At 48.5% G+C, this 22,926-nt stretch overlaps 1 protein-coding gene across 1 annotated transcript in view; it reads left to right on the forward strand.

Annotated features, from left to right (window-relative positions):
• Positions 1-22,926, forward strand: part of myg1 (myg1 exonuclease) — a 34,125-nt gene that overhangs the window by 5,448 nt on the left and 5,751 nt on the right. Inside the window, exons 3-6 of the mRNA XM_064305055.1 lie at positions 8,501-8,660; positions 9,737-9,886; positions 16,406-16,528; positions 18,105-18,286. Coding sequence (XP_064161125.1) covers positions 8,501-8,660; positions 9,737-9,886; positions 16,406-16,528; positions 18,105-18,286 — 615 coding nt within the window. The remainder of the gene's footprint in view (positions 1-8,500; positions 8,661-9,736; positions 9,887-16,405; positions 16,529-18,104; positions 18,287-22,926) is intronic.

Here is a 22,926-nt window from a genome sequence, read left to right on the forward strand (position 1 = left end):
CAGGGAAGCGGGTTTCTGTTTTATGAAGAATCTCTGAGAGCGGCGGGAGCGCATTTCTCTGCTGGTCGTCGTGGTAATTACCGCAGACCATCGACCCGTCTCCTGCCGCGCGGCGGAGGCGCGCGGTCTGTCATCTCCGCGGTTAGCGGCGTCCGCGGCGCACGCGACCTTCAGTCGCGCCCTTAAGGTGAGACTGAAGGTCGCGGCGGGCACTCTGCATCCCGCCATCCGTCAAGACTCCTCTGCACGCGCGCGCGGCGGAACGTGCCGGAATGCAGCCGATTCTGTCTGCCAATGAGCGGTGGTTCGTACGCTATCGCCTCAGATAAATGCCTGATAGCAGCCCCCCCCCACGCCCCCCTGCCTCCCCTCCCCCCCCGGCTTGGCCTGTCTCGCCTGCAGTTCTCTTTCTAAATGACTCCGGAATGCCTCAGCTCCGCCAATTAGCCTCCTAACGAGCGTGCCGTCCTCCACCACCCGACGAGCCGTCCGTTAATTACACGTCTCTGCTTTCAGGGCCCGAGTTTGGAATTGCATCGGTCACGCCCCCTGCAGATGAAATGCAGGCTCCTCCGTTCCGAATCGCGTTCGCCGCCGGATGCGCACAGCGGTCGTGACTTCACCTAAAACGGCAGAGAAGCACACACGGGGGGGGCGGGTACTGGAAGGTGGCCGTTGTGAGCGTAGGGATGGTGAGTCGAGCACGTCTTCAGAACACGAGAACGTAAGAGTTTTTGCTTTTGAGAGCAGGCCGTTCAGTCCTGGGCCTGGTTGTAATGTGCCGGGGTTGTGTTATCTGTGCGTGATCTTGGGGGCAGTTTATGCAGCCAGAAGGCTAAGAACGTGAATATGAACCCTATTAGATGGTGGACCAGTCATTTAACAAATTTCTTGCGGGACAATTTCTTTGGACAGGACAAAAAATTAACTTCAGCCAAATTGTGTGCTGTTCTGATGCGCTCATGCTTACGTAGGCATTTGGATAGATGTACTCCATAGTCTTCACCTATTTACAGCATTAGAAAATACACTGTTTTCCTTTTAGGCTAAGCAGAGCCAAACAGACCGCAGTTTGTGTGGAGCCGCACAAATGAGAGGTTATAGAGCCTCATGCTATGATGCTGCATTACTGTTAAACGATTCGGGCTTCTCCCCATTATGTTGAGATTAGGTCATTAATCCTATTCTTAAATCAAAGCAGTGTGGGTAAGCTTCATCCTTCCCTTCTCAGACACTTCCATCGTTTGGTGGAGGAGTACTGCAGAGGAGGTTGCTACACTAAGGTGTGTAGCAACACAGCTGCTAACTAGACGCTGCACACCAATGATCATCAGCCCTGGTCCTTGAGAGCCGCAGGGTCTGCTGGGGTCCCCAGCCCTGGTCCTGGAGAGACACAGGGTCTGCTGGGGTCCCCAGCCCTGGTCCTGGAGAGCCGCAGGGTCTGCTGGGGTCCCCAGCCCTGGTCCCGGAGAGCTGCAAGGTCTCTTGGGGTCCCCAGCCCTGGCCCTGGAGAGCCGCAGGGTCTTCTGGGAACCCCAGCAGACCCTGCAGCTCTCTAGAACCAGGATTAAGAAGCGCTTCTATACACGAACACTGATTCTTCAGCCTAAAACCTACGGAAATCTCACATTTCAAGAATTTCATGTTATTAAAACATTATATTACCGCTGTTGCTTCGAACAGTCATAAGTAAATAATAACAGACGGTTAATAATTGACATCCTGTTTAGATGTCATACATGTGCTGTAGGTATGCAGTGCTCGCTCACCAGTCAAATTCACCTCCTCCATCCCTCCTGACCCACTGCTTATTGTCCTTGGTCACTTCCTTATCTATTCGTTACCCATGGGCCCCGTACGAGCCCATGTTTAAAATAGAAATTGAGCCCCGGCAGGATTTGAGTTTGAGTGAGTTGAGTTTTGAAGTGGAAATGACCTCTTCCTGTAAATTTGATTTGTCCTGTATCCTTCTCCCTCTGGACTTTTAGATATGTAATTAGGTTCGAGAGAGCTTCCATCTAACCTTGGTAAGCTGGGAAAATTAATGTTTTTGTTCCTCTAAAACTACAATCTGTGAATTTGATTGTTTCATTTTTGATGTGGGGAAAAAAAAAAACCAAATCCAAATTAGCCTCCAGGCAGAGCTTGCTGGCTGGACTCTGGCCAATATTTAATATTAAATTAAAAGTAAATTAAAATAGAAAATAGCCTCTGTTTTCATGGTTTGGACTGTGGAGTTTAAAAGCATCAAGCTGGTGCTCTGTAGAGCCAACTGTTCACCGCTCTGGGTGGCTGCCGGCCATGGTCGGCACCGGTACGGTCCAGGTTTGGCACCACGGTTGGCACCGGTACGGTCCAGATTCGGCACCACGGTCGGCACCGGTACGGTCCAGATTCGACACCACGGTCGGCACCGGTACGGTCCAGGTTCGGCACCACGGTCGGCACCGGTACGGTCCAGATTCGGCACCAGACCGTGGAGCCCGTCTGAGAGCAGTGTCTAAACCAGTTCAGCTGCCCTGCAGCTCCCATGCAGCACAAGCAGGTCAGAAGACATGACACAAGTAATGTCATTCTCCTCGTTAAGATCCCAAAGCAGTCATTACATCACTGACATGGTGTAATAAATCCTCTCTGTTACGTGTGCATTTGTAACACCCTGCATATGGTCCAGAGGCCACTGCTGACTTGTAAATGTGGGTTTAGTAAAGGGAGCGTCTGATTTATACGCTTATGACCTTGGATACACCCAGGGGAAGTATGGGTAAAGTTTGGCGTCTGCTAATCGCAGCAGGTAGAGCGATGCAGTGGGTAGAGCAGTGCAGTGGTAGAGCGGTGCAGTGGGTAGAGCAGTAGAGCAGTGCAGTGGGTAGAGCAGTAGAGCGGTGCAGTGGGTAGAGCAGTAGAGCAGTGCAGTGGGTAGAGCAGTAGTGCAGTAGAGCAGTGCAGTGGGTAGAGCAGTAGAGCAGTGCAGTGGGTAGAGCTGTAGAGCAGTAGAGCAGTGCAGTGGGTAGAGCAGTAGAGCGGTGCAGCGGGTAGAGCAGTAGAGCAGTGCAATGGGTAGAGCTGTAGAGCAGTAGAGCAGTGCAGTGGGTAGAGCAGTAGAGCAGTAGAGCGATGCAGTGGGTAGAGCAGTAGAGTGATGCAGTGGGTAGAGCAGTAGAGCGGTGCAGCGGGTAGAGCAGTAGAGCAGTGCAATGGGTAGAGCTGTAGAGCAGTAGAGCAGTGCAGTGGGTAGAGCAGTAGAGCAGTAGAGCAGTGCAGTGGGTAGAGCAGTAGAGTGATGCAGTGGGTAGAGCAGTAGAGCAGTAGAGCAGTGCAGTGGGTAGTGCAGTAGAGCAGTGCAGTGGGTAGTGCAGTAGAGCAGTGCAGTGGGTAGAGCAGTAGAGCAGTGCAGTGGGTAGAGCAGTAGAGCAGTGCAGTGGGTAGAGCAGTAGAGCGGTGCAGTGGGTAGAGCAGTAGAGCGGTGCAGCGGGTAGAGCAGTAGAGCAGTAGAGCGGTGCAGTGGGTAGAGCAGTGTAGCAGGTAGAGCGGTGCAGCAGGTAGAGCACTGCAGTGGTTGCCTGGAGGCTTGTAAAATGGCCTCTGGGCATGCGTAGGGTAGGAGAGCTGGTGTCCCCGGTCTCCAGACTCTTTGGCACACTGCGCAGCCAGAGGAATCCCTTCACTGGTCTCTGTTAATCTCCAGGAACCACCTGTTGCTGCTTCAGAAAACCTTTCGCTAATACGTGTGGATGTCACCATGTACAGGTCACCTCTAGCACAGAACGCCAGCGACCCCAGGGTGGATTTTAAAAGCGTGACGTGGATCAAGAGCTCCCATGCAAAATCGGCTTTGTATTTTCTGTGACATTTCAGGTGTATTCTTCGGATTCTCAAGCATTTGTTTTCGGTGCAATAGCCAGGGCTACATGCTGCTGTAGGGGTACATTAGCAGGGGCTACATAGGTTCCTGTTGGCATATTTTGTGTCAATAACTGAACACACTTTCCTCTCTGCTAACTTTTAAATAGTTTTATAATAACGTTTGTAGTAGAACGTCTGCACAATACAGCGTGCGGTCCAATGCACTCGCATAATCAGGATGCTGATATCGCACAGATGGAGGCTGATATCGCACAGATGGAGGCTGATATTGCACAGATGGAGGCTGATATCGTCCAGATGGAGGCTGATATCGCACAGATGGAGGCTGATGTCTCCCAGATGGAGGCTGATATCGTCCAGATGGAGGCTGATATCGCACAGATGGAGGCTGATGTCTCCCAGTTGGAGGCTGATATCGTCCAGTTGGAGGCTGATATCGTCCAGATGGAGGCTGATATCGCACAGATGGAGGCTGATATTGCACAGATGGAGGCTGATGTCTCCCAGATGGAGGCTGATATCGCACAGATGCGTTGGTGAGCGATCAAGGCTGATATCGCTCAGATCAAGGCTGGCGCAGATGTGTTGGTGAGCGATCAAGCCGGTGAGTTGGAACGACCGGCCAGTTTTCAGTGACTTTACGTGGCAGGGACTTCTTGCATGAGTTTCCGAGATGCACATTTTTTCTGGGGGTTTTCAAAGTGCGGAGACTCTGATATGATGCTCGCTTGGCTCCAGCCTACATGCGTCAGCACAGTGCACCCGGGTACAAGGCCACCTCGGAAGGCACCGGAACATTCAGTGGCTCGCAGAGCCGATTAGCATTCAGCCCGTTTCTGTGGCGGTGAGTCCACTCCCAGGTTTCTGCTGCGTAATTAGCGGCTTCTTGGCGTAGTTAGCGGTAAACATCCTTGGCATGTGACCGTATGATGGCTGTTGCGTCGCTACAGAATGACACCCCCCAAACAGGTGACATAAAGACAGTTGATAGGTGAGAAATGCAGGTGTTGTGAAGGTAGGACGGAGCGGAGAATCTTCCGGAATAATGGCTGGTTTGGCTGCTTCTCCAGCTGCCTTTATAAACAGCACCAGCTAGCCCGGGCTAAAGTGAGCTTCCACATCCGTACGCTTGCCTTCCATAAAGAAAGGCAAACTCATTCAGCACTTCATTAAAACAAGAGGTCTTGCGTGGTACTTTATGAAAACATGAGTCGGTAAATCTGTCTGTGTTTGTTGAGTCTTGTTTTAATGAATATTATGCATTTTTTATACCAGTCGGTAAGCAACGTTTGATTATTGCTGTAATTTTTAAATTCAGGTCCAGTGTTTGGTTAACCCCTGTCAGAGAATGTGTCCTGCAGTGTGAAAAATAATCAGTTTTTTTTATTTTATGCATGCGAGTGGTCTCATTGGTTCGTTTAAACCTTGCACTTTGCTTGCGCTGAGCGGAAGCTCCTTCCCCGAGTGAGTCGTAGTTCAGCCGCGAGTGCAAAGAGCGGGATGGAAGAGCCCTAATCCCCTCTGGGGGGGGCGCGGTGGGCACGGGGGGGCTTCACCCCAGAGAGGCGGAAAGTGCGAGACGGGCAGACTGTTGACAGCTTGTCAGCTGCCATATTGAACATTTTCACAAACAAGAACAAAACTACCCGCATGAACATTAAATTTCATGAGACTGTCAACAATCTGGGAGCAGAAATAGATGAACTCCTGTGCAGATGTAAATTTTTTATATCAGAATATGAGAAATGAATTCATTTGTGGATTAATAGGCTAATAAGATATTGAAACAATCTGCAGTAGCTCATATTTACGCTAGTCTAAATGCTAATGAAAAACAAATGTTCACAACCAGCTGAAATAACCGTTTTCACCGATCTATGCTGGTAATCAGCATGCTGGAAACCAACTGCTTTAGCTTGACTGAACCAGCATGGCCTTCCTTACCAACTTGAATAAGCTGGTCTACCAGCACAGCTGTTTTCACTGTCAGTTTGAATAAGGTGGTCTACCATCACAGCTGTTTTCACTATCAGTTTGAATAAGCTGGTCTACCAGCACAGCTGTTTCCACTATCAGTGCGAATAAACTGGCCTACCAGCACAGCTGTTTCCACTATCAGTGCGAATAAGCTGGCCTACCAGCACAGCTGTTTCCACTATCAGTGCGAATAAGCTGGCCTACCAGCACAGCTGTTTTCACTATCAGTGTGAATAAGCTGGTCTACCAGCACAGCTGTTTTCACTATCAGTGTGAATAAGCTGGTCTACCATCACAGCTGTTTTCAGTGTCAGTGTGAATAAGCTGGTCTACCAGCACAGCTGTTTTCACTATCAGTTTGAATAAGGTGGTCTACTAATGTGACCAGCATTAACCAGTGCTGCCTAACCTAGACCAGCAGTAGATCAGCATTAACCAGCGCTGACTAACCTGGACCAGCAATAGATCAGCATTAACCAGCTCAGAACTTGTGGTGGTATGTGGTGTTTTTTCAGCTGGGTAGAACATAACATTTTTTAAAACAAGACTGCATGTCTCAAAGTGGCATTTCTCTTAAGATTGTGAAATGTTTTGTGCCAAAATGATTAAGTTTTCAGTGAGGCACTGGTGATGGCAAGATTTCCTGCACATCAATGACTGTTTGGTATCTTTTCCACAAAGCCAGCCAGACCCTTTGAGGAATGACATCAGTCACATTTAAGCCTGTTTGGAGGCAGCTGTCAATAACGTGGGGGAGAAACCAGTGAGAGATTTATTGATGTAATATTATTTAATTCTTTAACAGAAGTTGTGCTTGTGCTTCAAAAAGTGTAGTGCTTTCATTTTAGAGGTTGGCCATCATGCTCACGCACGCAACCTTGCTGAAGTTGTTTGAGCATTCACCCCAGTGAAAAGTAGGCCTAATTAAGGACGGAGTGTAGCACAGTGGGTAGGGAACTAGACTTGTAACCGAAAGGTCGCAGGTTCGATTCCTGGGTAGGACACTGCCGTTGTACCCTTGAGCAAGGTACTTAACCGAAATTGCTTCAGTATATATCCAGCTGTATAAATGGATACAATGTAAAATGCTATGTAAAAGTTGTGTAAGTCGCTCTGGATAAGAGCGTCTGCTAAATGCCTGTAATGTAATAATGTAATGTAATTCTAAAATGAAGAAGTGCTTCACACCTAAAGATGTATTTAATGACTTTTGAAAACAAAAGGAGAGACTGAGTGTGAAAGTTTGGCCGAATCTTCAGTATGCTGTACATGTGATTTTATTAGCATATTTGATTAGCATAGTGGCTAGGGAACCTGGTTTATAGCTCTCGAGAGTGCAAGTTCAACTCCAGAGAGGGGCATTGTCGTTGTGCCCTGGAGCAAAGGCACTTAACCTGACCTGCCTACGTTAAAATATCCAACTGGACAAGTAGATTGTAGGCTATGAAAAAAAAGAAACTTCCATGGCAACGGCAAATGGACAAAGGGTAATAAATTACCATCTCTTTTATCTCTTGAACTATGAATGAATGTAAATGAAGTTGGTTAGACAATGGAGCTCAGCTTACCCACTCTGATTTGCAGGCGCCACTCCTGTAGTTTGTTCAGCTAGTGTACAAAGCAGGCCACAATAATTCAGTTAACTTAATTTTATTCTCACCAAATTCAATTTAAGGTGTTAATTTATTTACTACATTAACTGTAAGCTTGTACTAAATAAAATGAATTTTAATGTTGTAACCTACCCAGCTTGTTAGCTAGCTAGTTGGTGCGCAATCCTGTTTATCCGGTAGTTATTGAACACTATCGATTGTACTATGAATGACAGAACACTATCGATTGTACTATGAATGACAAGAGCAAGTGCACATCTCTGCATGGTGTCTCCCAATTTGTGGTTTTTGGTGATAGAATAAAACCAACATTATAACTTTCTGTTACAGTGAGTACACAGGCAAAATGATACAAACAATTCCAATTTTATATTTTCAGTGTCTGTGTGTAATTCCAGCAGCAATGTAAGCACCAATGGAAGTGCTCTTGTGTGTCTGTATGCGTGTGTGGGACTGTGTGTAAGTCTCCTGTGTCTGTGTATCTGTGTGTAAGTCCCCTGTGTCTGTGTGTGTGTGTGTGTATCTGTATATAAGTCCCCTGTGTGTGTATATGTATCTGTGTGTAAGTCCCCTGAATGTCTGTACCTGTGTGTAATTCCCCTATGTCTGTGTGTGTGTGAGAATGTCCCTTGTGGGTGTGTGTATTTGTGTGTAAGTCTCCTGAGTGTGTATCTTTGTGTAAGTCCCCTGAGTGTATGTGTATCTGTGTGTAAGTCCCCTGTGTGTGTGTGTGTGTGTGTGTGTATCTGTGTGTATCTGTGTGTAAGTCCCCTGTGTGTGTGTATCTGTGTAAGTCCCCGCATGTGTGTATCTGTGTTTAAGTCCCCTGTGTGTGTATCTGTGTATAAGTCCCCTGTGTGTGTGTATCTGCGTAAGTCCCCTGTGTGTGTATCTGTTTAAGTCCCCTGTGTGTGTGTATCTGTGTAAGTCCCCTGTGTTTATGTGTATCTGTGTGTAAGTCCCCTGTGTGTGTGTGTATCTGTGTGTAAGTCCCCTGTGTGTGTGTGTATCTGTGTGTAAGTCCCCTGTTTGTGTACATGCAGGTCCTTCGTGGAGACCTTCAGCAGCCTGTGCCCGGAGAAGCCCTGGGGTACGAAGCTGAGCTCGGCCGGGCTCATCTACCTGCACTTCGGCCGCCAGGTGCTGGAGAAGCTCACTCAGCTGCAGCCGGACGACCGGCGGCTGGACGCGCTATACGACAAGGTGAGGGCCTGAGACTCACTGAGTCAGAGAATCTGAGTCCCCACTGAGTCAGGGAATCTGAGTCCCCACTGGAGAGTCACTGAGTCAGAGAATCTGAGTCCCCACTGGAGAGTCACTGAGTCAGAGAATCTGAGTCCCCACTGGAGAGTCACTGAGTCAGGGAATCTGAGTCCCCACTAGAGAGTCACTGAGTCTGGGAATCTGAGTCCCCACTGGAGAGTCACTGAGTCAGAGAATCTGAGTCCCCACTGGAGAGTCACTGAGTCTGGGAATCTTGAGTCCCCACTGGAGAGTCACTGAGTCTGGGAATCTGAGTCCCCACTAGAGAGTCACTGAGTCAGAGAATCTGAGTCCCCACTGGAGAGTCACTGAGTCAGGGAATCTGAGTCCCCACTAGAGAGTCACTGAGTCTGGGAATCTGAGTCCCCACTAGAGAGTCACTGAGTCAGAGAATCTGAGTCCCCACTGGAGAGTCATTGAGTCTGGGAATTTGAGTCCCCACTGGAGAGTCAGGGAATCTGAGTCCCCACTGGAGAGTCACAGAGTCAGAGATCTGAGTCCCACTGAGATCACGACGAGGATCTAGTCCCCACTTGGATCATGCCATGAGATCTGAGTCCCCACTGGAGAGTCACTGAGTCAGGGAATCTGAGTCCCCACTAGAGAGTCACTGAGTCTGGGAATCTGAGTCCCCACTAGAGAGTCACTGAGTCAGAGAATCTGAGTCCCCACTGGAGACTCACAGAACCAGAGGATCTCAAGCCCACAGTTGTGGTGATCATGCCTATTTAGGTCCACTATCTAGACAGAGGGTTACCATGGAGATCCTGAACAATGGGGTCCTCCATTATGGTAGAAGGGTACCTTGGAGATCCTGATTATTGAGGTTCTCTGTCAAGACAGAACGTTACCACGGAGACCCTGGGTATTAGGGTTCTTCATAAAGACAGGAAGTTAATATGGAGATCCTCTGCATTAGGGTTCTTCCTAAGGACAGAGGGTTACCATGGAGATCCTGAGCATGGGGCACTTGATGAGCCTGTTGACCTTTGAACTCTCTCCTTGTCTGCACACAGCTGTATGAGAACTTTGTGGAGGAGGTGGACGCGGTGGACAACGGGATCTCGCAGTACGATGGCGAGCCACGCTACGCCGTCTCCTCCACTCTGAGCGCTCGCGTCAGCCATCTTAACCCCCGCTGGAACAGCAAGAGCCAAGACACGGAGGTCAGTGAGAAGGTTCAGAACGGTGTTACTGCTCTTCTTGGTGGCAGAATTGCACTGTGGAAAAGGGGCTGGATTTCAGCGGAGAAGCAGAGGATGAAATATGAGTTTTGGCGGAGGACTGAAGGAAACCTGCACCTCCTTTAATGTTACTGTATTTTAATGGTCCCTCCTCTGTTAGAAAGTTAAAAGGACATTTTTCTGATGTGTGGCTGCCCAGTTGTCCTACCTTCTGGACCCTTTCTTTTTATATGTTTTTTGAGTTTTTCCCTTTATTTCATAGAACAGTGTTGAGAGACAGGAAGAACGGGGAAGAGAGGGAGAGACGTGCGACAAAGGTCGGCGGTCGGATTCGAACCGCCGACGTCGCGGCTCACATTGAGCATGTGGTTAGCGCTCTACGGGCTGCGCCACTAGAGACCCCTTCCGTAGCCTTTCTGATGTGTGGTTGGCGAGTTGCCGCAGCCTGCATCCGAAACGCTTTGGTTCAGTAAATCTCTGCTGCTGTGGTAAAAGTGTCCATGGTTACCCCGGTGAAAACACAGGCAGGTTTTTCTGGGGTGGGAGGCGGGCATCTAGAAGCTTCCCTGTATTTGGGGCATTCTTTTTGGCCCTCATTATCCGTGGATGGATTGGTTTACCATCAAACATTGATTTTTGAGATGGAATTCTCATTTGACCAGCATGTCAGTTGGATGGTTTCTTGGGGACATCCAAGATGCAATCGGTGAACTATAATTGACAAGTGGGATGGCTTTGAATGAAGGTTCGAAATGAGAGCCTGATCGCTAACCTATTTAGCATTTACAGCAGTGGTTCCCAAACATGTTCCTTGAATGAGGTTTGCTTTGTTAGGGTTAGAGTAAAATCCTACAGGATGGTAGATCTTCAGGAGCAGGTTTGGGCAGCCCTGCTGTAGCTGTTGAATGAGGTGTGCTTCGTTAGGGTTGGAGTGAAAACCTACAGCATGGTAGATCTCCAGGAACAGGGTTGGACAGCCCTTCTCTGGCTGTTGAATGAGGTGTGCTTTGTTAGGGTTGAAGTGAAAACCTACAGGATGGTAGATCTCCAGGAACAAGGTCGGGAGCCACTGGTTTGTTGCGTTGGCTGTGCAGTTAGCCGACTCTGTGACAGAAGACAACCATAACAAGGATGTTATTTACATTGAATTCATAGCTAAATAACAGCTACTCCTGTGAAGATGAATTTCTTTCACATTTCTGGTGCTTTGGGCAGCAACAGTGCTTCCTACACTCTCTCATTACACGTACACACTCTCATTCCTGCTTTTCTGGGAGAGGTACACACACTCATTCCTGCTTTCCTGGCTGGTTATGAATAGCCTGTTATTATCCGCAGTCCTTCCTCTGTATTGCATTAAATATTGATGAGATAGAATAAAATTGCATTTTTTTTGTAAATTGATTCGCATTTTAATACATACAAGCAACTCATTACTGACCTTGTGGCTGAATGTGTGCCAGGGTTAAACAGGTTTTTATACTTTGGTGATAAATGGGATGGACGAGTGAAATGTCACTGAAAAATTAAACGACGAAAACGAGATTCAACACACTGGGATGTGTGTCTGGTGCTTAAGCCGTTCTGAGTGTTTTTTTGCTGTGACTGATCAGATAAGTGTTCACGATGGGACGGGCGATAAAAATAGCACCTTCCGGAAAGGTTGTCAATCATTAAATGCATTTATTAAATAATTAAAACAAGCAGTGTGTGTGTGTGCGCGTGTGTGTGTATGCAATCCCATGCACCTGTGCGCTCTGAATTTTTTGTCTGAGTGCAGGCACTAAGACGAAATGCAGAGGGGACGTGAGGACAGGGACGGGGGGGGGGTAAAGCCGGGAGATTTGGAAGCTTCTGGAAGCGCGATGACGCTCCGCGGCTCTGGGGCTGTCCCCGGGGTGTTTCGGGGTCACTTTGAATCGGGGAGCGTGACGCGGCGGCGGACAGGCGGAACGGGCCGACGGGCGGCGGGGCGGCCGTCTGGAAGCGGACGCGTCCTCACTCTCGCCATTAAGCGTCGTACGCGGACCGAGCAAGTAGGTCAGGAACCCTCTGCACCCGGACGGGGAGTGGATCCCCCACCCGTGGGCTCACCTGCGGGCTCAGTTATGAGCAGAACCAATGAATACGTGAATATTTTGTCCGTGTTGTTCGAGGCCGCCCCGCTGACGGGAAATTCCCGCCGTTCACACGTTCGCGAATCGGTACCGTACGTGCTTCACCGCAGTCATTAACCTTACAGAACACGCGCAATCACGTCAACAGCTGCACTGCGGCACAGGCCGCAGTTCTGATAGGAGTATGTAAGAATTTGCGCTTGCATTGCAAACCAGACCTGGGTCAAATACGTGTTTGTTTTGGATTCAAATACTTTTCTACGCTTTAATGATCTTGTCTGGTGTATTGGAATTAATGAAATACTCTCAAAAAGTGCAAACCCCGCCTTCTGGTCATATTGGCAGGCTCAGTTATGCCAGGCAAGATCAGTAGAGCACAGAAAGGTATTTGAATCCAAAACAGAATATGTATTTGACCCAGGTCTGATTGCAACCACCGCGGGCAGATGCAGCAGAAGCACAGCTAATGGAAGTGATGCTACGATGCACACACAGTGACAGTCTTATAAAAGGCACCTGTGACCTGCTCGTTTTAAAACCCTGGAATTGTTTTTGTGCGATGATCCGAGCATTTATAACTCCGACTCTGAAGGCCGCAGAAATCTCTGCCCGGCTTTCGTTTTCTAATGCTTCTCCTGAAAAGCGAGTGAGTTAGCAAAAGAAAGTCAGAGTAAGTAAGTAAAAGTAGATAAATTCATGAATAACAACACCATGTGATTACGGAAAACAGTTTATGTAGGGCAGATTTCTTAGCTGCAATTCAGGCATCCCCCAGCAAGAGGGCGATAGAGCTTACTTGTCAGTCAGTTGTCACATTCCCTGTCCCCACTAGTCTATGTAAATTGGCACTAATTAAGCACGGGTGATGTCTGACTGCGGTGTGGCCACTTTCTCAAGGGTGGCTTTTAGTGCATAGAACCACAGATGTTTTTATAGTGCTGGCTGTTTTTTTTTCTCTCTAAGCAGTGGAAAGTGGGCATACTTGCATTCCTGGACAGAAAATGGTTAAATAAAACTAAGCATGACAATATTAAGTCATCATATCAATAAAATAGTTTTGAACAGTACAGATTTATAAAAATAAAAAAAACATTTTAAAACAATGAAGGTGAAATGGAAGTAAAATGCAGTGCTTAAACCGGTCTAAACCGGTTTGATAATGGTCTGTTGTTTTACAATCTCTGTCATTCTTTGGTGGTTCTTATTGTAAATTTGCCCATAAGGCCTATAAGGAAGAATAGCATCTTTCTGCATAAACAGACATGTATAGTTTTGTCTTCTGTGCATTATTTGGAATGGTTTTTACTTCCTGAGTGTCAGTACACTACCTTGTCCGCAGGCCGACTAGTCAGCTAATTTGTAAGGACAAATCCTGGATAGCAACAACAGTGTTGTCTAGTATTGCGGTAAAGTCTGAACCTTTTTTCTGTCCAATATCCCCACCATTTATTATATATGTTAAATATAATCATAAACATTATTTAAGATTGTCAAGTGTTTCCAGTTAGGCAGGGATAGCAGTGTTCATTGCTTGAGCGACCCCAGTTGGCCGTCCAGATGGCTGTGGCTAGCTCTCTGCAGTCTGTACACGCGTATGATTGGGTCTCCTCCACCCCCACTCTGCACACATGTATGATTGGGTCTCCTCTACCCCCACTCTGCGCACGCGTATGATTGGGTCTCCTCCACCCCTACTCTGCACACATGTATGATTGGGTCTCCTGTACCCCCACTCTGCACATGCGTATGATTGGGTCTCCTCTACCCCCACTCTGCACATGCGTATGATTGGATCTCCTCTACCCCCACTCTGCACATGCGTATGATTGGGTCTCCTCTACCCCTACTCTGCACATGCGTATGATTGGATCTCCTCTACCCCCACTCTGCACACGCATATGATTGGGTCTCCTCTACCCCCACTCTGCACATGCGTATGATTGGGTCTCCTCTACCCCCACTCTGCACATGCATTTGATTGGGTCTCCTCTACCCCCACTCTGCACATGCGTATGATTGGGTCTCCAGCACCCCCACTCTGCACACATGTATGATTGGGTCTCCTCCACCCCCACTCTGCGCACGCGTATGAATGGGTCTCCTCTACCCCCACTCTGCACACATGTATGATTGGTGGTGTGGTGTGAAAAGAAGCATCTGGCTTGGCACCATGTGTTTTGGAGGAGAACCGTCGTCTTCTCTCTCCCAAGACAGCAGCAGGGGGCATATATGAGCCCGCTTGTGCCTAGTCTGCAAAGTGGGAATTCCAAATTTGGGTGGGCCTGGAAAGTACACTGGCAGGAAAAGCAATCGTTTACGTTTTTAAATATTCATTTTACCAGGATATAGGAAACGGGAATTATTTAGGAGTCCAGTTGTGGTTAAATGTACTGAAAATATTTAAATATAAATAAATATATATTTCCGAGTGGCTGACTGGGAGAAGTTTAATGGTCTTATCTGACCCCCCAGGTTTTCTTGGCGCCCTGATTTCTCACCCGGGCAGTTTGCCGTAATTGAAAAAATAATGGCTTTCCCTCTTCGCTTCTGGAAAGCTGCGTCTCCTACCCAGCATCCTCTGCATGTGGCCTGACACACACGGGGCACTTGGCAATTAGAGAGAGCGTGCGTGTGGAGTAATGTCTCGTGAGGACTGAGGAGCCGCGTGGATTAGAAACACGCATGCGGCCGCTCCCCAGCCTCCAGCCTCCCGTTCCCCAGCCTCCAGCCTCCCTCCCAGCCTCCCGTTCCCCAGCCTCCAGCCTTCCTCCCAGCCTCCTGCTCCCCAGCCTCCAGCCTCCCGTTCCCCAGCCTCCAGCCTCCCTCCCAGCCTCCCGCTCCCCAGCCTCCAGCCTCCTGCTCCAACCTCCTGGGCACCAGCCTCCCGCGGAGCAGTCGAACCACTTTGAAATTGCCTTCAAAGCAGCCAGTGAACGTCTTCATACAGCCCTAATGAGCTCACGGTGTTTCACTGAGTCAAATCACCAAGAAGGTGCAGCAGTTTGCACGCAGCTGTTTATAGAATTAAGATCGGGAATATAGGCACTGCTAGGTTCATTTTACAAGCTAAAAGTGTTAAGCGCAAATGTTTCAGTCCATTTAGAACTAATATTGCCAGTGGGACTAATTGAAGACTAATTGTGTAAAATGACCTGAGGTAACTTTATGCCATGACATTGGCTAGGCTTGGGGAGTCTGTTTTAATTCAGCCAGTTCAGGAAATTTGTTTAGTGACTTTTAAAAAACACGCATTTAAAGTTCTATGGGGATTTTTCAGTGAATGAACTGAATTTCACGTCCTGAATTGGCTGATTAAAAATGGACCCCCGACCCGGATCCCCTGCATGCGTGTGTCCGGCGAACCGTGTGGGGAACACAGCGTGACCTCCGTCAGCCGAGCTTCGTCCAGGCCGGTGCTGGGATCCGGGCACTGGGGGGGGGGGCAGCCGTTGGGATGGCCGTGCAATGAGGGGAGAAATGAAACGTGCACTCAGGCATGAAATGGAGGAAATCCAAAGCAGAGGTACCTGGATGCAGAAATGCATTCATTCCCACTGCGCTCATGTAGACGGCGCAGGAAGTAAAGGGGGAGACTTGCGTTTGCGTCAGCGTAGCTTCGTTTAGGATTTCCTCCTTTTTATGCGGGTGTTTCTTCTCCTTTTTTCCTTCATGTATTTTTGTGAGCTGTGCGCCTGACTGCCGTCCCTTCAGGACCGTGTGCAGAGCTCAGACTAGGCCTGCTTTTGGAGCTCAGACTAGGCCTGCTTTTGGAGCTCAGACTAGGCCTGCTTTTGGAGCTCAGACTAGGCCTGCTTTTGGAGCTCAGACTAGGCCTGCTTTTGGAGCTCAGACTAGGCCTGCTTTTGGAGCTCAGACTAGGCCTGCTTTTGGAGCTCAGGCTAGGCCTGCTTTTGGAGCTCAGGCTAGGCCTGCTTTTGGAGCTCAGGCTAGGCCTGCTTTTGGAGCTCAGCTAGGCCTGCTTTTGGAGCTAATAGGCTGCTTGGCAGACTAGGCCTGCTTTTGGAGCTCAGACTAGGCCTGCTTTTGGAGCTCAGACTAGGCCTGCTTTTGGAGCTCAGGCTAGGCCTGCTTTGGAGCTCAGCTAGGCTGCTTTGGAGCTCAGACTAGGCCTGCTTTTGGAGCTCAGCCTAGGCCTGCTTTTGGAGCTCAGCTAGGCCTGCTTTGGGAGTTAGGCTATGAGGCAGGTGGAAAAGTTAATGGAAGCTAGGCTGGTTGCTGCTGCCAACGACCAAAGATTCCCCCCCCCTCCCCCAGAGCTGTACCTGTAGTCTAGGGCACAAAATATGCCGTCACTCTTACTGAATGCTGTGTGTGTGTGTGCACGTAATTAATTGAGAATTGTGTGATGACATTGTTTCTTCAGGAGGGGTTTCGGCAGGCCATGAAGATGGTGGGGGCGGAGTTTCTGGACCGGGTGGATTTCTACCAGAACTCTTGGCTGCCGGCCCGCGCCCTGGTGGAGGGGGCGGTCCAGATGCGCTCTGAGGTACCCTTCTCTGCCCCCCGCTTGCCAGTAATCGAATCCTGTGGAGAGTGGGCTCTAGGAATCAGTGTTATAGAACTCTGTTGCTTTCAGTCACCAGCAGTGACATCATCATTAGAATGTTCAGTTACGAACATTCTAATCACATATTTGTGACCTCACGCCTTAAAGGTTAAAGGAGAACTCCTCCACCTCTCCTTTGGATTTAGGACTGTGGCCTGGATTCAGTCGACTCCTTTTCCTTAACTGATATAAGTGCTTATGTTTCTCTGGGCAAACAGGTTGGCAAGTTCAACAAGTACAAAAATGAGCTTTTATTTAAATGAGGATCAAAGATGTTGAGCCTGAAGTATAATGGATAGGAAACTGGGCTCTGAGGTTGCAAGTTTGATCCCCAGATGGGGCACTGCCATTATTCCCCTGCGCACGGCGCTTGCCCTAAACACATCCAGCTGTATAAATGGACTGTGTGTGAAAGAATGAAAGGTTTCTCTGGATGAAAGCTTCGGCTGAATGCCTAAATGTACGAATGGAACCCAGGTCTTTGTGTGGGCACAGGTGTGACTGCAAACCGCACTAAAACGTGTGTGTGTGTGTGTGTGTGAGTGGGTGTGGATGAGTGTGTGTGATGGTGTGTGTTGAGGGTGAGGTGTGGATGTGTGTGATGTGTGAGTGTGTGTGTGGTGGCGCGTGTGTGTGAGTGTGTGGATGTGTGGTGTGTGTGTGTGTGTGTTGAGTGTTTGTGCGATGATGTGTGGTGTGTGAGGTGTGTGCGTGATGTGGTGGTGTGTGGAGTGTGTTGTGTGAGTGTGCATGTGATTGAGTGAGTGTTGTGTGTGTGGTGCGAGTGGCGTGAGTGGAGTGTGTGATGTGTGTGCATGTGTGAGTGGTGGTGTGGTCGAGTGTGTGGTGTGGTGTGAATGTGTGTGCGTGTAGGTGTGGATGTGTGTGTGTGTGTGCGCGTGAGTGTGGGTGGGTGTGTGTGAGTGTGTTTGTGCGTGAGTGTGCATGTGCATCTGAGTGAGTGTTTGTGTGTGTGTGTGCGAGTGAGCGTGAGTGTGTGCAGGTGTGTGTGAATATGTGTGAGTGTGTGTGGGGATGTGTGTGTGTGAGCGTGAGTGTGAGTGTGGGAGTGTGCGTGCGTGCATGAGTGTGTGCAAGTGAGTATGTGTGAGTGTGAGTGTAAGTGTGGCAGTGTGTGTGAGTATGTGTGTGTCAGTTTGTGTGTGTGTATGTGTGTGTGTGTGTGTGTGTGTGTGAGTTGTGTGTGTGTGTGTGTGTGGACAGTCTGTACTGACATGCAGTGTTGTGAGATGAGCTTGTGTGAGTGTTCTCTGTGGTTGCCAGGTTGACCCCAGCAGGGCAGTGGGTGTGGTTGGCAGGTTGACTCCAGGGGTGAGATTGGTGTGCGAAAGCTTTCTCCGGTTGCCAGATCTTTCCCAGCGGGGCGGTTGTTGTGTTTGAATGTTCTCTATTTTCGCCAGGTTTACCCCACTGGGGAGGTGAGCGTGCGGTTGCTAAGTTACCCCATTGAGGCAGTGAGTGTGGTTACCAGCGGAAAGCTCTCTGTGGTTGCCAGGTTGACCCCAGCGGGGAGGTGATCATTCTGAAGCAGGGAGGATGTCCCTGGAAGGAGCACCTCTTCTCGCTGGAGAAGGAGCTGAGCGTGAACCCGCCCATAAAGTTTGTCCTCTACACCGACCAGAATGGCCAGTGGAGGGTCCAGTGCGTTCCTGCTGGTCTGCATACCTTCCAGAACAGGTGAATCTTTCTCTCTCTCTCTCTCTCTCCCATCCCTCTCTCGTACTCTCCTCCCTTCGACTCGCTCTTTCACACATCCCTCTGGGCCACCTCATCCTTTCTTCCTTTTGTCATCCCAAAGGAGAAAAAGACAATTATAGGACAATTATGGAACCGTAGCTGTACAGTCCAAGCCCTCAGTGACAACCTGGTATAGCTAAATAAATTCCATTTGGGCAGCATTAGCAAGGGAAGCCTGAGAGAAATTTGTTTTATTGAATGTTATTGAATTGCACGCTTATTTTTAATAACCATGGAAAATTACCTGTCAGTAATAATTCCTGGTCCTTAGATTACGGTGCGTAGAAAATGTGTGTTGTCAGTGGAGTATAGAAAAAAATTATTGCAAACAAACTCAGGATTTCACAAAAATGAATTATTAAAATGGGCATCAAAAATCATGATTAACCGGATAATGTGTGTCTTGATAAATGTATTTATTTCTAAAAATAATTCAAGCCACAGGCACAGTCTGCCCAGTTGTGTTATTCCAGGGCAAATGGCTTGCCACGCATATTAAATTAACAATATTTGTGTACGCTTCCTCCGGCAATAAATGAAATTAATTGCAGAAGTGGTAATCGTAATAAGGAAAGGAAGTCTGTGGGTTACTAGGCGATGCCTCGCTCGTTAAGCAGGGAAGCGGAATCTGGGCAGCTCGTTAGCAGCTCGTTAGCAGCTCGTTAGCAGCCCGTTAGCAGCCCGTTAGCAGCTCGTTAGCAGCCCGTTAGCAGCCCGTTAGCAGCCCGTTAGCAGCTCGTTAGCAGCTCGTTAGCAGCATGTGGACACACGCTTGTTTTGCACCTGCAGTCTAATGCGTGTGAGCAGTCACCTCAGCCCTGCAGGGACACGAGCGTTAGCTACGGGGCTGTTACCTGGCTATGGCTGTCACCTGGCCGTGGCCGCCGTTTGAATGGGAGAGAGAACCTTAAATAACATGCAGTCGGCGTGACCCTGTGCTGTAGGTGTGGCTGAATCCTGTCAGGTGTACTGGCTCTGCTCCTGCCACACTCAGTGGGGGCGGTAGTTGTATTCCCAGCGGGGAATGAAAATTGGCCAAGCTGGGCTGGCCCACAGTCCCCCCCCATCCCTTCCATGTCTCCCAGAAATTTGCACTCTTGTGATGTCAGGTTTACTCTGTTCGGTCAAATGTTTAGGTTTACAGTTGCTTTACGATCGCATGTCAGAAAACCCTGTGCTTCTTTGCTGTAATGCCGGTACAGCCCACCAGATGGAGCGACTGCCGACTTGGGGGTTTTTTGGCCACAGCCTTGTTTCATCCGGTCAGCCACCTTTCAGTTGGTGTGAGTGGTTGTTGACTCATCATGGCTGGTTATTCTGTTGGTCTGGCGGTTTTTAGCTGCGAGTTCGGCATGTCGGAGCTTGTCTCCTGAACCGTTTCTCCCGGGTGGTTGGTGTGTTCCTCTCCCTCTGCAGTCCCGGCGGCTCACTGTGTGCGCTTCGAATTCATGACCAAGAGGTCCTCAATTACTGCGCTCGGTACTTCCCTGCAGCTAATTGGCTGCGCGGAGGATTGTTTACGGAGTTCTGTCGCTAGCGTCTTTATTGCTAATGAACTGCCTCGCTCTTATTTCACGCTGGCTTAACGATGTTCGGGGTTCTGCTTTGTCAGGATTTTGCCGTTCGCCGGTGGACGCTTCCCCAGTTCTTGGCTTTGCAGGAAACCGTTCGCAGCGATGAGGGGCGGAGAGTCTCTAAACTCGTCCTTAAATTAAAATGCTACAGGCTCTCGTTCTTGGAGAGAAAGGACTTCAGTAAAAACAAAGGCCGTGGCAGACGTGATAAGCTGTACAGTAACTGTGGGTTCAGCCGAATCGGTCCGAACCCCAAGCCTTGGCACACAGGCACCTGCGTTCTGTTTGTGTGCTCAGAACCGGGCTGGTTCAGAAGACAGGCACGCGGGACACGGCGTTGGGTCTGTGTCTCGTGGACAGCAGTCCGTCCACAGGCCTGGGGTGACTGAAGTAGCGTGTGATCCCTCGCTCCTCATCGCTGTACCGCAGTTAATCAGAGTATAACCTGGACTGGAATAAGATCAGAGGCCGTCTGGCATGCAGACACGGAGTCTCAAAGATGTGCCTTGCAGAATACTCAGTCCTCTCACTGTTTCTCTGTGAGTCTCATACGCAGTCCTCTCAGTGTTTCTCTCTGAGTCTCATACGCAGTCCTCTCACTGGTTCTCTGTGACTCTCATACTCAGTCCTCTCAGTGTTTCTCTGTGAGTCTCATACTCAGTCCTCTCACTGTTTCTGTGAGTCTCATACGCAGTCCTCTCACTGTTTCTGTGAGTCTCATACTCAGTCCTCTCACTGTTTCTCTGTGAGTCTCATACTCAGTCCTCTCACTGGTTCTCTGTGAGTCTCATACTCAGTCCTCTCACTGGTTCTCTGTGAGTCTCATACTCAGTCCTCTCACTGGTTTTCTGTGAGTCTCATACTCAGTCCTCTCACTGTTTCTGTGAGTCTCATACGCAGTCCTCTCACTGGTTCTCTGTGAGTCTCATACGCAGTCCTCTCACTGGTTCTCTGTGAGTCTCATATGCAGTCCTCTCACTGTTTCTGTGAGTCTCATACTCAGTCCTCTCACTGTTTCTGTGAGTCTCATACTCAGTCCTCTCACTGTTTCTCTGTGAGTCTCATACTCAGTCCTCTCACTGTTTCTGTGAGTCTCATACTCAGTCCTCTCACTGTTTCTGTGAGTCTCATACTCAGTCCTCTCACTGTTTCTCTGTGAGTCTCATACGCAGTCCTCTCACTGTTTCTCTGTGAGTCTCATACGCAGTCCTCTCAGTGTTTCTCTGTGAGTCTCATACTCAGTCCTCTCACTGTTTCTCTGTGAGTCTCATACTCAGTCCTCTCACTGTTTCTCTGTGACTCCTGTCTCATACTCAGTCCTCAGTTCATTACTAAGGCAGCCCCTTCATTTTAACAAGTTATCAGCTTGTGTATACACATACACACACGTGGCAACATAAACACATGTGCTGTTAAAGACATCCAGTCATTACAGAGTGCTGTGTGATTATTTTTGCATATTGGTAAAGAAACAACATCATAAATAATAATTTTAAACAAAGATTATTATATTTAAAAAGTACTGTCCATACGTCTGAAAGTCTTGGACGTCACATTAAATCAGAAAAAGTCTGTTTGTTTGACATTTTGTGCTGATTAAAATGGGTTACTGACCTCTGCTACCTTGTCCTTTAAAATTTTTTTTACAGGTTGTTGTCAGTGAGTTTTTTTTTTCCACCACTTCCTGCTGCTTTGCCCTCTGCGGTAGGCTGTGATGTCACCAATACGGGCTAATTAACCCCCCCACCCCCCCAGACCCTGGGGACGGGCACGCTCGGCAGGATGCGCGGAGTCATGTGGCTGCCATGGCAACGTGCTCCTTCCCCCCACCTCGGGGAGTCAGCGGGTTCCTGGTGACGCTCACGTGGTGTGAAAGCCCCTCATTGTCAGAGCTGCCCCTGGGGGGTTTCAGTGTAGGGGGGGGGAGGGGGGGGGCGCAGCGTCCCACCTCATCCCCCATGAACCTGATTCACGAATAAAGCCTGTGGTTCCACAACAAAAAGACGTTATTAATACAGAGAGAGTACGCAAAGTCTGAGTGTCTCCGCACCATTTACATTGACATTTAGCGTAACTCAGTTTAACATATTTTACAAAAGCAGAAACCAGCACAGCAGTCTCCTTAAAGAGTAATAATCATCGTCATCATCATCATTTTTATTTATATCATACCTTTCATATAAAAATTTCAGCTCAGAATGCTTGACAGAATGAAAATGGACAGGATAAAACAAAATTACAAACACAAAATTTGTAAAACGATAAAATGAAACAAGATAGATTCTGCGTATTAGAAAACGTGTGAAGGCAAAGAAGTGTGGAAATAAGGATGAAAGTGCAGTCATCTAAAAGCAATCTTAAAGAAGCATGTTTTCAGGCTGCTCTGGCTGTTGGTGACTGATCTGTCTGCTTTTGGTATTCTGCAGTGTGGGGGCATTGAAATAAAAAGAAAGCGTCTCTGCTTTTTTATAATTTACTTCAAGGAACACAGGAAAGACTTCAGATCTTTGGATGGTTTGATGGCACGCTTGGCCTGATTACTAATTAAAAGGTTGGATGTGTAGCCTGGTGCTACACCGGGCAGTGCTTTGAAAAACACTGTTAACAGAAATTTAAAATCAATTCTGAATTTCACAGGCAGCTAATGCAAAGATTCATGAGCTGGGGTGATTTCTGCCCTCTTCTGGGTTTGTGTGAGGAGTTCTGCCGTCTTCTGGGTTTGTGTGAGGAGTTCTGCTCTTCTTCTGGGTTTGTGTGAGGGGTTCTGCTCTCTTCTGGGTTTGTGTGTGGAGTTCTGCTCTTCTGGGTTTGTGTGAGGATTTGTGTAGCTCCGTTTTCACAGCTGTTCTGTATATTTTTGGAAGTCTAGAATTACAGAGCATTACAGTAGTCCAAAGTGTGCATTTACCTTTCAGCGTAAGTTTTTGAGAGGAAAGCATCGCCTTTGGTCGTCTTTTTCAAATGACAAAAGGACACCTTGGTTGCATTTCTTATACAAGTGGCTGA

Source organism: Anguilla rostrata, chromosome 13 (genome assembly GCF_018555375.3).
Source record: "Anguilla rostrata isolate EN2019 chromosome 13, ASM1855537v3, whole genome shotgun sequence".
Classification (NCBI taxonomy): Eukaryota; Metazoa; Chordata; class Actinopteri; order Anguilliformes; family Anguillidae; genus Anguilla; species Anguilla rostrata.